Source organism: Anomaloglossus baeobatrachus, chromosome 1 (genome assembly GCF_048569485.1).
Source record: "Anomaloglossus baeobatrachus isolate aAnoBae1 chromosome 1, aAnoBae1.hap1, whole genome shotgun sequence".
NCBI classification, from domain to species: Eukaryota; Metazoa; Chordata; class Amphibia; order Anura; family Aromobatidae; genus Anomaloglossus; species Anomaloglossus baeobatrachus.
Genome location: NC_134353.1, coordinates 573,680,570 through 573,694,763, shown reverse-complemented (window position 1 = coordinate 573,694,763; position 14,194 = coordinate 573,680,570). Strand labels below are relative to the sequence as shown.

General features: G+C 46.8%; 1 protein-coding gene across 3 annotated transcripts in view; it reads left to right on the top strand.

Moving 5' to 3' along the window:
* The window catches only part of JAK2 (Janus kinase 2), a 329,829-nt gene that overhangs the window by 281,035 nt on the left and 34,600 nt on the right, over positions 1-14,194 (top strand). For all 3 annotated transcript variants that reach the window (XM_075317543.1, XM_075317563.1, XM_075317553.1), the window contains exon 11: positions 7,065-7,192. In XM_075317543.1, coding sequence (XP_075173658.1) covers positions 7,065-7,192 — 128 coding nt within the window. The remainder of the gene's footprint in view (positions 1-7,064; positions 7,193-14,194) is intronic.

Here is a 14,194-nt window from a genome sequence, read left to right as displayed (position 1 = left end):
ACTTGCCCATACACAGGAGGTTTTTAACCTAGAGAGAGGCTTCAGCGTAGCGTCAGGGACCCAGTTACGAGATATGCCGTGAAGGGGCAACTGGGCAGATATACAAATGGCCATTTATATATGCTAAATATCTCATTTTTCTCAGATTTTCCTTAGCAGTAATGCAGGTCCATGTTCACATATTCATGGTTTCCATACTTTAGCATTATCAGAGTGCAAACTGTTTTTTTGTATTTTATGTCATGTTCGGTTATGCACCTGTTCACACGTCAGGTCGAGGAGTGCAGTCAGTCTTTTTTGTCTATATGAAGAGGGTCATACCTTCTGACCGTGCACCCTTCCCCCAGTTGCCACAGGTAATCTTATCCTATAGAGCAGGTTCCTACTTGCCCATACACAGGAGGTTTTTAACCTAGAGAGAGGCTTCAGCGTAGCGTCAGGGACCCAGTTACGAGATATGCCGTGAAGGGGCAACTGGGCAGATATACAAATGGCCATTTATATATGCTAAATATCTCATTTTTCTCAGATTTTCCTTAGCAGTAATGCAGGTCCATGTTCACATATTCATGGTTTCCATACTTTAGCATTATCAGAGTGCAAACTGTTTTTTTGTATTTTATGTCATGTTCGGTTATGCACCTGTTCACACGTCAGGTCGAGGAGTGCAGTCAGTCTTTTTTGTCTATATGAAGAGGGTCATACCTTCTGACCGTGCACCCTTCCCCCAGTTGCCACAGGTAATCTTATCCTATAGAGCAGGTTCCTACTTGCCCATACACAGGAGGTTTTTAACCTAGAGAGAGGCTTCAGCGTAGCGTCAGGGACCCAGTTACGAGATATGCCGTGAAGGGGCAACTGGGCAGATATACAAATGGCCATTTATATATGCTAAATATCTCATTTTTCTCAGATTTTCCTTAGCAGTAATGCAGGTCCATGTTCACATATTCATGGTTTCCATACTTTAGCATTATCAGAGTGCAAACTGTTTTTTTGTATTTTATGTCATGTTCGGTTATGCACCTGTTCACACGTCAGGTCGAGGAGTGCAGTCAGTCTTTTTTGTCTATATGAAGAGGGTCATACCTTCTGACCGTGCACCCTTCCCCCAGTTGCCACAGGTAATCTTATCCTATAGAGCAGGTTCCTACTTGCCCATACACAGGAGGTTTTTAACCTAGAGAGAGGCTTCAGCGTAGCGTCAGGGACCCAGTTACGAGATATGCCGTGAAGGGGCAACTGGGCAGATATACAAATGGCCATTTATATATGCTAAATATCTCATTTTTCTCAGATTTTCCTTAGCAGTAATGCAGGTCCATGTTCACATATTCATGGTTTCCATACTTTAGCATTATCAGAGTGCAAACTGTTTTTTTGTATTTTATGTCATGTTCGGTTATGCACCTGTTCACACGTCAGGTCGAGGAGTGCAGTCAGTCTTTTTTGTCTATATGAAGAGGGTCATACCTTCTGACCGTGCACCCTTCCCCCAGTTGCCACAGGTAATCTTATCCTATAGAGCAGGTTCCTACTTGCCCATACACAGGAGGTTTTTAACCTAGAGAGAGGCTTCAGCGTAGCGTCAGGGACCCAGTTACGAGATATGCCGTGAAGGGGCAACTGGGCAGATATACAAATGGCCATTTATATATGCTAAATATCTCATTTTTCTCAGATTTTCCTTAGCAGTAATGCAGGTCCATGTTCACATATTCATGGTTTCCATACTTTAGCATTATCAGAGTGCAAACTGTTTTTTTGTATTTTATGTCATGTTCGGTTATGCACCTGTTCACACGTCAGGTCGAGGAGTGCAGTCAGTCTTTTTTGTCCACAGTACTAGACAGGCTAAGCGGGCTCGCTGGGAATCTTCCCCGACTTCTTCACGCTGCTCGGGTTCCCAGCTTGAGGACTCTCTGGAGGACGAGGCGGATGTTGCAGCTCAGGGTTCTGACCCTGACGTCGCCCTTAACCTCGATACACCTGAGGGGGACGCATTAGTGAATGATCTTATCTCGTCCATCAACCAGGTGTTGGATCTCTCTCCCCCACCTCCTACTGTGGAGGAGTCAGCGTCTCAGCAGGAGAAACACCAGTTTCGATTCCCCAAACGTACACGTAGTGCGTTCTTCGATCACTCTAACTTCAGAGACGCTGTCCAGAAGCCCAGAGCAGTTCCGGACAAGCGCTTTACTAAGCGCCTCACTGACACGCGTTACCCCTTCCCCGCTGAAGTCGTTAAGGGGTGGGCTCAATGTCCCAAGGTGGATCCTCCAGTCTCTAGATTGGCGGCTAGATCTGTGGTATCGGTGGCAGATGGCTCATCGCTAAAGGATGCCACTGACAGGCAGATAGAGCTCCTGGTGAAGTCCATCTATGAGGCCACGGGCGCGTCTTTTGCCCCGGCCTTTGCAGCCGTGTGGGCACTCCAAGCTATCTCGGCTTGTCTGACCGAGATTAATGCTGTCACACGTAATTCTGCTCCGCAAGTTGCGTCTTTGACTTCTCAAGCGTCAGCTTTTTCTTCCTACGCCATGAACGCAGTCCTAGTCTCGGCTAGCCGTACAGCTGTGGCATCCGCTAACTCTGTGGCAGTCCGCAGGGCCATGTGGCTGCGCGAATGGAAGGCAGACTCGGCCTCCAAGAGGTTCTTAACCGGTTTGCCGTTTTCTGGCGAACGCTTGTTTGGCGAACGATTGGATGAGATTATTAAGGAATCTAAGGGAAAGGACTCCTCCTTACCCCAGTCCACACCCAAGAGACCTCAACAACGGAAAATACAATCGAGGTTTCGGTCCTTTCGTCCCTCCGCCAAGCCCCAATCCTCTTCGTCCAGCAGGCAGGAGAAAGGCCAGAGGAACTCCTATGCGTGGCGGTCCAAGTCACGCCCCTAAAAGGCCGCAGGAGGCACTGCTTCCAAGGCGGCCTCCTCATGACTCTCGGCATCCACTGACCGCATCCTCGGTCGGTGGCAGGCTCTCCCGCTTTGGCGACGCCTGGTGGCCACATGTTCAAGACCGATGGGTGAGAGACATTCTGTCTCACGGTTACAGGATAGAGTTCAGCTCCCGTCCTGCGGCTCGTTTCTTCAGAACATCTCCGCCCCCCGCTCAGGCCGACGCACTTTTTCAGGCGGTGGACGCTCTGAAGACAGAAGGAGTTGTGACCCCCGTTCCCCTTCAGGAACGTGGTCGCGGCTTTTACTCCAACTTGTTCGTGGTGCCAAAAAAGGACGGATCATTCCGTCCCGTTCTGGACCTCAAACTGCTCAACAGACACGTGAGGACCAGACGGTTTCGGATGGAATCTCTCCGCTCGGTCATCGCCTCGATGTCACAAGGAGACTTCCTAGCATCGATCGACATCAAAGATGCTTATCTCCACGTGCCGATCGCACCCGAACATCAACGCTTCTTGCGTTTCGCCATCGGGGACGAACACCTTCAGTTCGTGGCATTGCTTTTCGGCCTGGCGACAGCCCCACGGGTTTTCACCAAAGTCATGGAATCCGTCGTGGCGGTCCTACACTCTCAGGGCCACTCGGTGATTCCCTACCTAGACGATCTCCTAGTCAGGGCCCCTTCTCGGGTGGCGTGTCAACACAGCCTTACAGTCGCTCTGACGACTCTCCAGCAGTTCGGGTGGATCATCAACTTCCCGAAATCCAAGTTGACACCGACCCAATCACTGACTTACCTCGGGATGGAGTTTCATACACAGTCAGCGGTAGTCAAGCTACCGCGAGACAAACACCTTTCACTGCAGGCAGGGGTGCAATCACTTCTTCGGAATCAGTCACACCCCTTAAAGCGCCTCATGCACTTCCTGGGGAAGATGGTGGCAGCGATGGAGGCAGTGCCATTCGCGCAATTCCATCTACGGCAGCTCCAATGGGACATTCTCCGCAAATGGAACAGGAGGTCGGCTTCCCTGGACAGGACCGTCTCTCTTTCCCTTGCAACCAAGACGTCACTTCAGTGGTGGCTCCTTCCCAATTCTCTATCGCAGGGAAAATCCTTCCTACCCCCAACCTGGGCTGTGGTCACCACGGACGCGAGCCTGTCAGGGTGGGGAGCGGTTTTTCTCCACCACAGGGCTCAGGGAACCTGGACTCCGATAGAGTCTTCCCTTCAGATCAATGTTCTGGAAATAAGGGCAGTGTATCTAGCCCTATTGGCTTTCCAGCGGTGGCTGGAGGGCAGGCAGATCCGTATCCAGTCGGACAACGCCACTGCCGTTGCATACATCAACCACCAAGGCGGCACTCGCAGTCGTCAAGCCTTCCAGGAAGTCCGGCGGATTCTGCAGTGGGTGGAAGCCACAGCCTCCACCATCTCCGCAGTTCACATCCCGGGCGTAGAAAACTGGGAAGCAGATTTTCTCAGTCGTCAGGGCATGGATGCGGGGGAATGGTCTCTGCACCCAGAAGTGTTTCGAGAGATCTGTCGCCGCTGGGGAACGCCGGACGTCGATCTCATGGCGTCACGGCACAACAACAAAGTTCCGGCATTCATGGCACGGTCTCAGGATCACAGAGCTCTGGCGGCGGACGCGTTAGTTCAGGACTGGTCGCAGTTCAGACTGCCTTATGTGTTTCCTCCTCTGGCGATGCTGCCCAGAGTGTTACGCAAGATCAGGTCCGACTGCCGTCGCGCCATTCTCGTCGCTCCAGACTGGCCGAGGCGGTCGTGGTACCCGGATCTGTGGCATCTCACGGTGGGTCAGCCGTGGGCGCTTCCAGACCGCCCAGACTTGCTGTCACAAGGGCCATTTTTCCATCTGAATTCTGTGGCCCTCAACCTGACTGTGTGGCCATTGAGTCCTGGCTCCTAGCGAATTCAGGATTATCTCAGGATGTCATTGCCACCATGAGACAGGCCAGGAAGCCAACGTCCGCCAAGATCTATTACAGGTCTTGGCAAATCTTCTTATCCTGGTGCTCTGATAACTGTTTCTCTCCATGGCCGTTTGCCTTACCCACTTTTCTTTCATTCCTCCAATCCGGAATGGTCAAGAGTGTCTGAGCTTGCAGCGCTATCATGCAAAGCCCCCTTCCTGGTGTTTCACCAGGATAAGGTGGTTCTGCGTCCGGTTCCGGAATTTCTCCCTAAGGTGGTATCTCCTTTTCATCTCAATCAGGATATCTCCTTACCTTCATTTTGCCCTAATCCAATTCACCAATGTGAAAAGGATTTGCACTCTTTGGATCTGGTGAGAGCACTCCGGCTCTACGTGTCTCGCACGGCGCCCCTGCGTCGTTCAGATGCGCTTTTTGTCCTTGTCGCTGGCCAGCGTAAGGGTTCGCAGGCTTCCAAGTCAACCTTGGCTCGGTGGATCAAGGAACCGATTCTCGAAGCCTACCGCTCTTCTGGGCTTCCGCTTCCTTCAGGGCTGAAAGCCCATTCTACCAGAGCCGTGGGTGCGTCCTGGGCATTGCGGCATCGGGCTACGGCTCAGCAGGTGTGTCAGGCAGCGACGTGGTCTAGTCTGCACACTTTCACGAAACACTATCAAGTGCATACCTATGCTTCGGCAGACGCCAGTCTAGGTAGGCGATTCCTTCAGGCGGCGGTTGCCCACCTGTAAGAGGAGGGCCGTTTCGGCTCTTTTTATTGAGGTATTCTTTTACCCACCCAGGGACTGCTTTTGGACGTCCCAATTGTCTGGGTCTCCCAATGGAGCGACAAAGAAGAAGGGAATTTTGTTTACTTACCGTAAATTCCTTTTCTTCTAGCTCCTATTGGGAGACCCAGCACCCGCCCCTGTTCCCTTCGGGCTGGTTGTTCTTTTGTGTACACATGTTGTTCATGTTGAATTGTTCTTTTGGTTCATGGTTCAGTTCTCCGAACATCCTTCGGATTGAATTTACCCTAGACCAATTCATAAGTCTTCTCCTTCCTGCTTTTGCACCAAAACTGAGGAGCCCGTGATCCACGGGAGGGTGTATAGGCAGAGGGGAGGGGTTACACTTTTTAAAGTGTAATACTTTGTGTGGCCTCCGGAGACAGAAGCTATACACCCAATTGTCTGGGTCTCCCAATAGGAGCTAAAAGAAAAGGAATTTACGGTAAGTAAACAAAATTCCCTTCTTTCAGTTGGTCTTATATAATATTCTACTTTTCTGAGATAATGACTTTTGGGTTTTCATTGGCTGTAATCCATAATCATCAACATTAACAGAAATAAACACTTGAAATAGATCACTCTGTAATGAAATATTTTTTTTTTTATGATATTCTAATTTATTGAGATGTACCTGTACATATGTGAGCAAAAAAATATATATGTTTATATAGTTCTGCTTGTCAAATGCAAATTAACCAGTACTGCTCCTTCTGGGCGTCTACTATCACTGGATAATAATAATTTATTATTTATTGTGTCATTAATTCCATAGCGCTTTACATATATCAGCAACAGTCTTTACGTTGGCGGTTTAAAAGCATAGGGGAACCTGATGCCTGTCAGCTCTGTATGGTCATTAGCTGTTCCTTCTCAAGGAGGTGGAGACACTTCTGAGTAAAGGCAAGTTGTGAAATCCTTATCCCCACCTAGAAGTCAGGGAACATCTATAAAGAGTAGAGATAATATGTAAACCGCTTTACTCAACTTCACCTCCTTGACTAAGAAGATCTGACTGTTTGGATAATACTGCACATGAAATAATTATGTGAAAAATATTGATTGATAAACTACCACCATCATTAGGACAACTGTGCTGTGAATAGAGCCATGGTCAGGCATGCACACCGATGCTCCACTCATTGTGTTTGAGACTGAAAAAGGTCGCCAACTACTTTACTGTGCGATCTCCAATAGTGCCATGGACACGCATGGCCATTTGTCATTCCATTCAAATAGGGGACAGTAAATGACTGTTCTCATGAGCACTGGTACATCCAGCGATCAGATGCTTGTCAACTATCCTGCAGTTAGGCAATACTTGGTACATAAACACAACTTCTTTATGAAAATGAATATATCGTTTTTCATTTGTCTACTAGTACAACGTATTTACTTTGTCTATTACCTGTTTGTTTATATTTTTCCTTTTATAGAGAAATCAAACTTGATTATCTTCAGGAGCAACAAGGATTCAGACATGCCTACGTCGCCCTCCTTACATCGCCACAATAATGTCAATCAAATGGTCTTTCACAAGATTAGGAGCGAAGATCTGACTTATGTACGTTACTCATTATAGACACAGTGGTATACATTGAATGCTATCCTGTTCATTGTTACATGCATCTATTTAAATGACACTTAAAGCACCACTCCGGCGTTCTTTTTATTTCATTGCCAGAGTGGTATCACTAATGCATGTTCCCTGCTACCCGTAGTAATATACCTACCAGCCGCCATCTTCTGTTTTCGGTACCACTCTGGTCGTCTTCTGCTAGTTGGGACTAGCTGCATCGCTCCAATGTTTGCCTGGCGGAACGGAAATCACTTCTCATTGTGAGTCTATAAGAGCCAGAATGATGAGGCTCTTATAGACTTGCATTGATCGTTTGTGATAGATTGCACTGACTTCCAGTCAGTTAAGAGCTGCAGTCACAAATGGTGCAATAGAATGGGAGCAGAACCAGGAAGAGCAGAAGATGGTGGCTGGTGAGTACATTACTACGGGCACAGAGCATACACTAGTGGTACCACTCAGACTGTAAAATTTAAAAAAAAAAAAACAAAACAAAACTCCCAATTGGTGCTTTAAAGGTGTTTCTTACACAAACCGTACCATATTTGTCCACAGTTTGTGTGTGCTATTGCAGCTCAGCCCCATTTGCTTTGGTAGAGCTTATCTGCAGTACCATGTATCATACAAGGACAGATGTGGCTCTGTTTTTTGAAAAAAAAAAAATAAGTTTTTATGATTCAGGACAAACTGTTTCAAACAAATGTCCATTTGAAGCTTTTTTTCTTGAAAACTAAACTATAAAGGACAGGATTGAATGTGGAACTTTAAAAAATGTTGACAAAAAAATGAAGACTTCCAATGTATTTCTTCTTATCTTGCGGTGGTAAAAGAAGCTGTTGTAAGTGACCGCAGTGCTGCTGGGGAGTGACTTCAGAGCCATCCTCTCCCGTCAAATGTAACATCACAGGAAAAAAAAGTAAATAAAAAACAAATAGATATATAAATTAGCTTTATAGGAAGCATGGTATGGAATTTTATAATAAAACTAAATTGAAAATGGTGTAGAGATTAAAGATGGATATTTATAAAGGACATTATAGGTATCGGACAATCCCAATAGGAGTTTATCTTGAAGAAATCTAATTGACACTACTAGTGACCATAAACAGTATGCCTGTATGTAAAGATTATGGTCAATTACATAGAATGTTATTGACAGACGACGACAAGGGGACATCAGAATATAAAGAAGGGTGCTTTGAGGGTTAGATCTTCATCAGCGTATTACATGATGGGATTTATTCATTATTGTATAAATTAAAGCTAAACAAGTTTCTAACGTAAATTCTGTTTATCTGGTGTCTGTCACCCGCAGTACACACATTAAACTGCTCCTGATGTGAGTATGGGCTCCATGCACTGTTACACGACCGACCGCTATTTGTATTCCACCTGCTTCACTTTATCTTGATCCACAGCATTGGCTTGCCCAAAGCAAATACTACTTTACCTTAACCCCTTCACGACCTTTGACGGATCTTTCTGTCATGGAGCATGTCACGTTAGTCCCCCGCCCCCTGCCGCGGGCATGATGCGGCGATCCGCGCACATATCAGCTGTTTTTAACAGCTGACATGTGTGCCTGCATGTTACGAGTGGAATCGCATTCCACCCGTAACATTAACCCCTTACATCTCGCTGCCAAAGTCTGGCAGCGAGATGTATATACGCGCGGTTATGATTTTTACTTACCGCCGCCCCCACCAGAAGTCACGTGAGTGATCACGTGACTGTCAGTGGTTGCCATGGTAGCACAGGGTCATGTGATGACGCCTGGAGCTATGACGAATCACTTTCATTTTCACTCGGCCCGGAGCCGAATGAATCAGAAAGTGACCATTTCTTGCTGTTTACAGCTGTATAGCTGTGATCAGCAGATAGTGCAGAGCGATCGGATTGCTGATCGCTATAGACCCCTAGGGGGACTATTAAAATAAAAAAAAAGTAAAAAAAAAAGTTTTAAAAAAACCCCCTAAACATTCAAATCACCCCCCTTTCACCCCATTGAAATGAAAGGGTTAAAAAATAAATAAACACATATTTGGTATCGCCGCTTTCAGAAATGCCCGATCTATCAAAATATAAAAATCAATTAATCTGATCAGTAAACGGCGTAGTGTCCAAAAAATCCAAACGCCAAAATTACGGTTTTTGGTCGCCGCAAGTTTTACACAAAACGCAATAACAGGCGACCAAACGTCGCATCCGCGCCAAAATGGTACCATTAAAAACGTCCGGTCGAGACGCAAAAAATAAGCAGTCACTAAGCCATAGATCCCAAAAAATTAGAACGCTACGGGTTTCGGAAAATGGCGCAGAACGTACCCCACTTTTATTGGACAAGCTTGTGATTTTTTTTTTAACCCCTTAGATACACGTAAACTTATCCATGTTTGGTGTATACAAACTCGCACCGACCTCAGGCATCACACCCACACATCAGTTTTGCCATATAGTGAACACGGTGAATAAAACATCCCAAAAACTATTGTGCTATCACATTTTTTTTTGCAGTTTTCCAGTACACCATATGGTAAAACTTATGACTTAATTTAAAAGTACAACTCGTCCCGCAAAAAACAAGCCCTCATATGGCAAGATTGACGGAAAAATAAAAAAGTTACGGCTCTCGGAAGAAGGGGAGCAAAAAACAAAAATGCAAAAACGGAAAGTGCCCGGGGGCTGAAGGGGTTAAACAGTATAAGGCTATGTTCACACTAGAAAAATGATTTTTCTTAAGAAATTTCTTGAGTGAAGGATTAGCGCACCTGCGTTAAAAAACGCACCAATAACGCAGGTGCGTTTTTGGTGCGTTTTCTTTCATGTTGGTCCCTGCGTTTTTTAATGCCTTTACAGCAATAAAGCACATTGAAAATAAAAAAACAAAAATAGATAATACAGAGATAGATATATGATAGATAGATATAGATATTTAGGGGAATAGATAGAGTATAGAGGGATAGATATAGATAATAGATGGAGGGATATAGATAGATAATAGATATTTAGGGGTAGATATATAATAGATAGCTAGATAATAGATAGATATTTAGGGGTATAGATAGATAGATAAGATGGATGGATAGATAGAGGGATAGATGGATAGATAGATAGATAGATAGGTAGATAGATAGAGGTATAGATAAATAGATAGACAGATAGATGATAGATCGACAGAAGGATAGATAATATAGAAAGATAGACAGATAATATAGAAAGATAGATAATAGATAGATATTTAGGGGTATAGATAGATATTATAGATAGATAGAGGAATAGATAGATAATAGATATTTAGGGTATAGATAGATAGATAAATAATAGATGGATAGATAGAGGGATAGATAGATAGATAGATAGATAGATAGATAGACAGAGGGATAGACAGAGGGATAGACAGAGGGATAGACAGAGGGATAGACAGAGGGATAGACAGAGGGATAGACAGAGGGATAGATAATAGAGGGATAGATAATAGAGGGATAGATGGATAGATAATAGAGGGATAGATAGATGGATAGATAGATAGATGGTGTAACGTTGCGCCCTGCAACGTGGGGGTTTCACTCGCTTGCAGCGGTGTGAGGTAGCTTCAGCAACACACGTACACAGTCTCTTCATAGAAATTCTGGCAGTTTATTAAAAACACTCAGCATAAACTGCCCTCAAACATAAACAATAAGTCCATAATGGAAGTTTAGCAACTTCCCCACTCTCTGGCTCCTGCCAGCATACAACTCTAGCCAAGGTTCCTTCCAGCACCCAGGGCCCTCTGCAGACCCCTGTCTGTCTCTCTTTCTGGAGAGATTCGGCCCTACAGCCCTGGCCTGGCCGCACTCACCTCAGACTCAATATCAGAGCCTTGTGATCAGCCTCCATGCAGGCTGATACACCCAAAGCTCCTGGCTCTGCTCTCACTTGTTTCCAGTCCACACACTGGACATCTAGAGCCAGTCTCTCTCTAGACTGCCCTAGACACACCTTCCCCAGGTTCAGAGACAGGATTGCTTTAACCCCTGGAGCCACACCCACAGGTGGTAAGGAGTGTGTAATCAGCATCACACACCCTTCCATGGCTCTGCATGTAATGCAATCCTGTGGAACCACAGGTCCCAGCCAGCTTCACATTGCAGAGCATTCACGCTTCTGCAAAACATACCGGCCCTTTGTAATACAGCCGGTTGATACCTCACATACCCTCCCCCTCTGTTCAAACCCGTAGGGGAGAACACTTGCCAATGACCTGGGGCCGCGAGACAGGGCATCCCCGCTGCCATGCCCCACCAGTTGAGAGGGCCGTCCAAGAGCAGTAGTCCCTGAGGCATCGCCCGACACTGTCACCAAACCCTGTCTGGTCAACCTAGGGTTAAAGGACGTCCCATTTCCAGACCGTTCTCTCCCTGACCCCCTCCCAGGGTCACCGTAGTAGAGAGACATGTCCCCAGTCAAACCTACAGTCTTGTCCGAACCTAGGCTTTCTCGAGTACCCCCAAGGCTACTGTCGGGAACTCTAAGCTCATAGCGGCCACTATCTACAGTACATCGTAGGTTACCACTCTGTCGGCGATTCCTTTTATCGCGCGTCTGAACTACTGGACCGACACGCCATCTTCCACTTCTTTCCACTGAACAACGGGTGGAAGACGGCTGCTGTCCCCCACACAGTTGGCGAAGCTGCTCCTTAATTTTCAGGTTGTCTTGCCACAACCGCTCCATGTCACGTACATGGTGTACCCGATCTTCAATAAGGCTTCGAATGTTTCCAAGACTCTCTACAGTCCCGACACAGACGAACGGAACCATACCAGCTTCCCTGGGTATCTTGCTCTCATTAGCAGCAGGGATTCTTAATCTCACCAATCCCGACTTATTCACCATGTCTTGCATGACTCGTCCGGTTTTTCCAATGACTCTCCCCACCAGAGCCCGGGGTACTTGGACGATATCTTTCGCCAGACTCTGCGCTTTCCTTTTATACTCTAGCTGTCTAGTGACTTCTTCCTTTTGCAGTTGGACCTGCCACTTCATACGAACACATCTGAAGTGCATGTCCTTTAGAATAGCCACCCGCTGCCCAGTAATTTTACTGGTAGACAATATCACTAACTGTTCAGCCCCTGGGGTACAGTAGACCTCACACGCTTCCACAGCTCTCTTAAATTCGTCATGCATGCACCCGGTGGCACACGCTTCTCTTAAGTCCTCAGGTATATCCACCATGCACTTGACTACAGAAGTCTCATTCATCCCTGCCACATGCTTGTCAAGTTTAGCTTCCAGAGTCAGCTCTCTTTGGGCCTCCCCAGCTTCAACAAGTTTGGTCAGGATTGACACTCGCTGCTCCATCTGCTCCAAGGCTCCCTGGGACTTGGACTGGTACTCTGCCAAGCGACTTCGGAGCTCTGCCACTTCTTTCTCCAGCTCCCTTACTCGACTCTCAGTAGCCGGCCTAAGAAGTATCTCTTGTGGCAGATGGTCTTTGCTCATCCTCTTGAATGAGTCTTCACTTGCGGACCTCTCTGGTCTACGACACACTATTTCTGAGGCTTCTTCCAACTCAGCTTCAGAACATTTGGGTTTCTTACTCTTCTTACCCATGACCGTCTCTATATCCTCCATCATGGTTTTAGCAAGCAGGTCAGGCAGGCTCCCAGTCCTGGATGAGACCTTTGCTCCAGACTTCACCTCCTCAGAGGCTCTCTTCACTTCAGCGCCAGCTGTTTCTTGGGTCTTCACTGCATTATCTTCACCTTCCTCTGGGGTCTCTGCAGTGTCACCCTCAGCCTGGGTGTCACACCCTTCAACATGGCACTCTGTTCCTTTTAGAGTTTTGGGGCTAAATTCGCTGTCATCTACCCCAGCACTTGGTAGTTCACCAGTCTGCTCACCACGACTGTTGGGGATTATTCCTTCCCCCACACTCTCTAGGATTCCATTTCCTATACCACTCTCGCCTGACAGACTATCAACTTCACACTTTGAAATCATAGGGACCACCACCATTATGTCCTTGGTTGGCTCCTTCTCTGCACTTGCAGCGCGCTGATTGCTGTCGTCACAATGTGTCAGTTCAATCTCTGATTCCTCAGTCTTTTGTAGGATATCACCGTCTGACTCCACCGTAGCAGGTGTTATTAGCACCATGTCTTCATTAACCAGGCATGTCACTTTCTCTGCACCCTCAGACGGCCTACACTGTGCCCCCTCTCGGCGCTTATTACGTCTTCGGGAGGAAGTTTTGCCCTTCTCGCCCATCTGTACCACACTGTACTCGTTTGTCACCTTACTAGAATCAGTGTCTTTACTGGAGTCATCATCACTCCCCCTGGCATCCTGGACTATCATGTCCCCACTTAACCAGATATCTGCCTCCCTTTCTGGAGCTACCCCGTTTTTAACGGTCACACTATCGGTTATTCCCTTAGTCCTTATGTCACTAAGTTGGGTCCGTCCATCATTTTCTTTGGTCACCCCTAACTTAGGACAGTCAATTTTATTAGGTGCTATCTCCTCCTTACCACACATAACTGCACAACAAGGACCCCTTTTCACCTCCCAATGTGGTGGGGTTTCCTTTGGGCTGTTCCGGCTCTTACACAAGCAACCGTATACGTCCCCCTGCTTCCACAAGTGCACAAATAATTTAGAGTCCCAACCTATAATAATTGGGTGCAGTAAATCTGAGACTACTCCAACATCATGAGAACCACTGTCCCAGGCTGTCTTAATGACCACGCTGGATACCGGGTATTCTGTCTCATTATTGTGGGTGCAGCCGACGTGGATCTTCCTTCCAGGAATCAAGTTGACATCAGAAGTGGCCCTCACCAGGGTCACCAAGCTCCTTGAGTCTACGACCCCTGTTACAGATTCCCCATCCACTTCCACGGAACACAGACGTGGCTTCTCGTCGGATGGGTGGTCTATATTGCAAACAGGACACTTGTGGCATGAACACTGTTGTCCCTGGCTACAGTCCATCTGTGC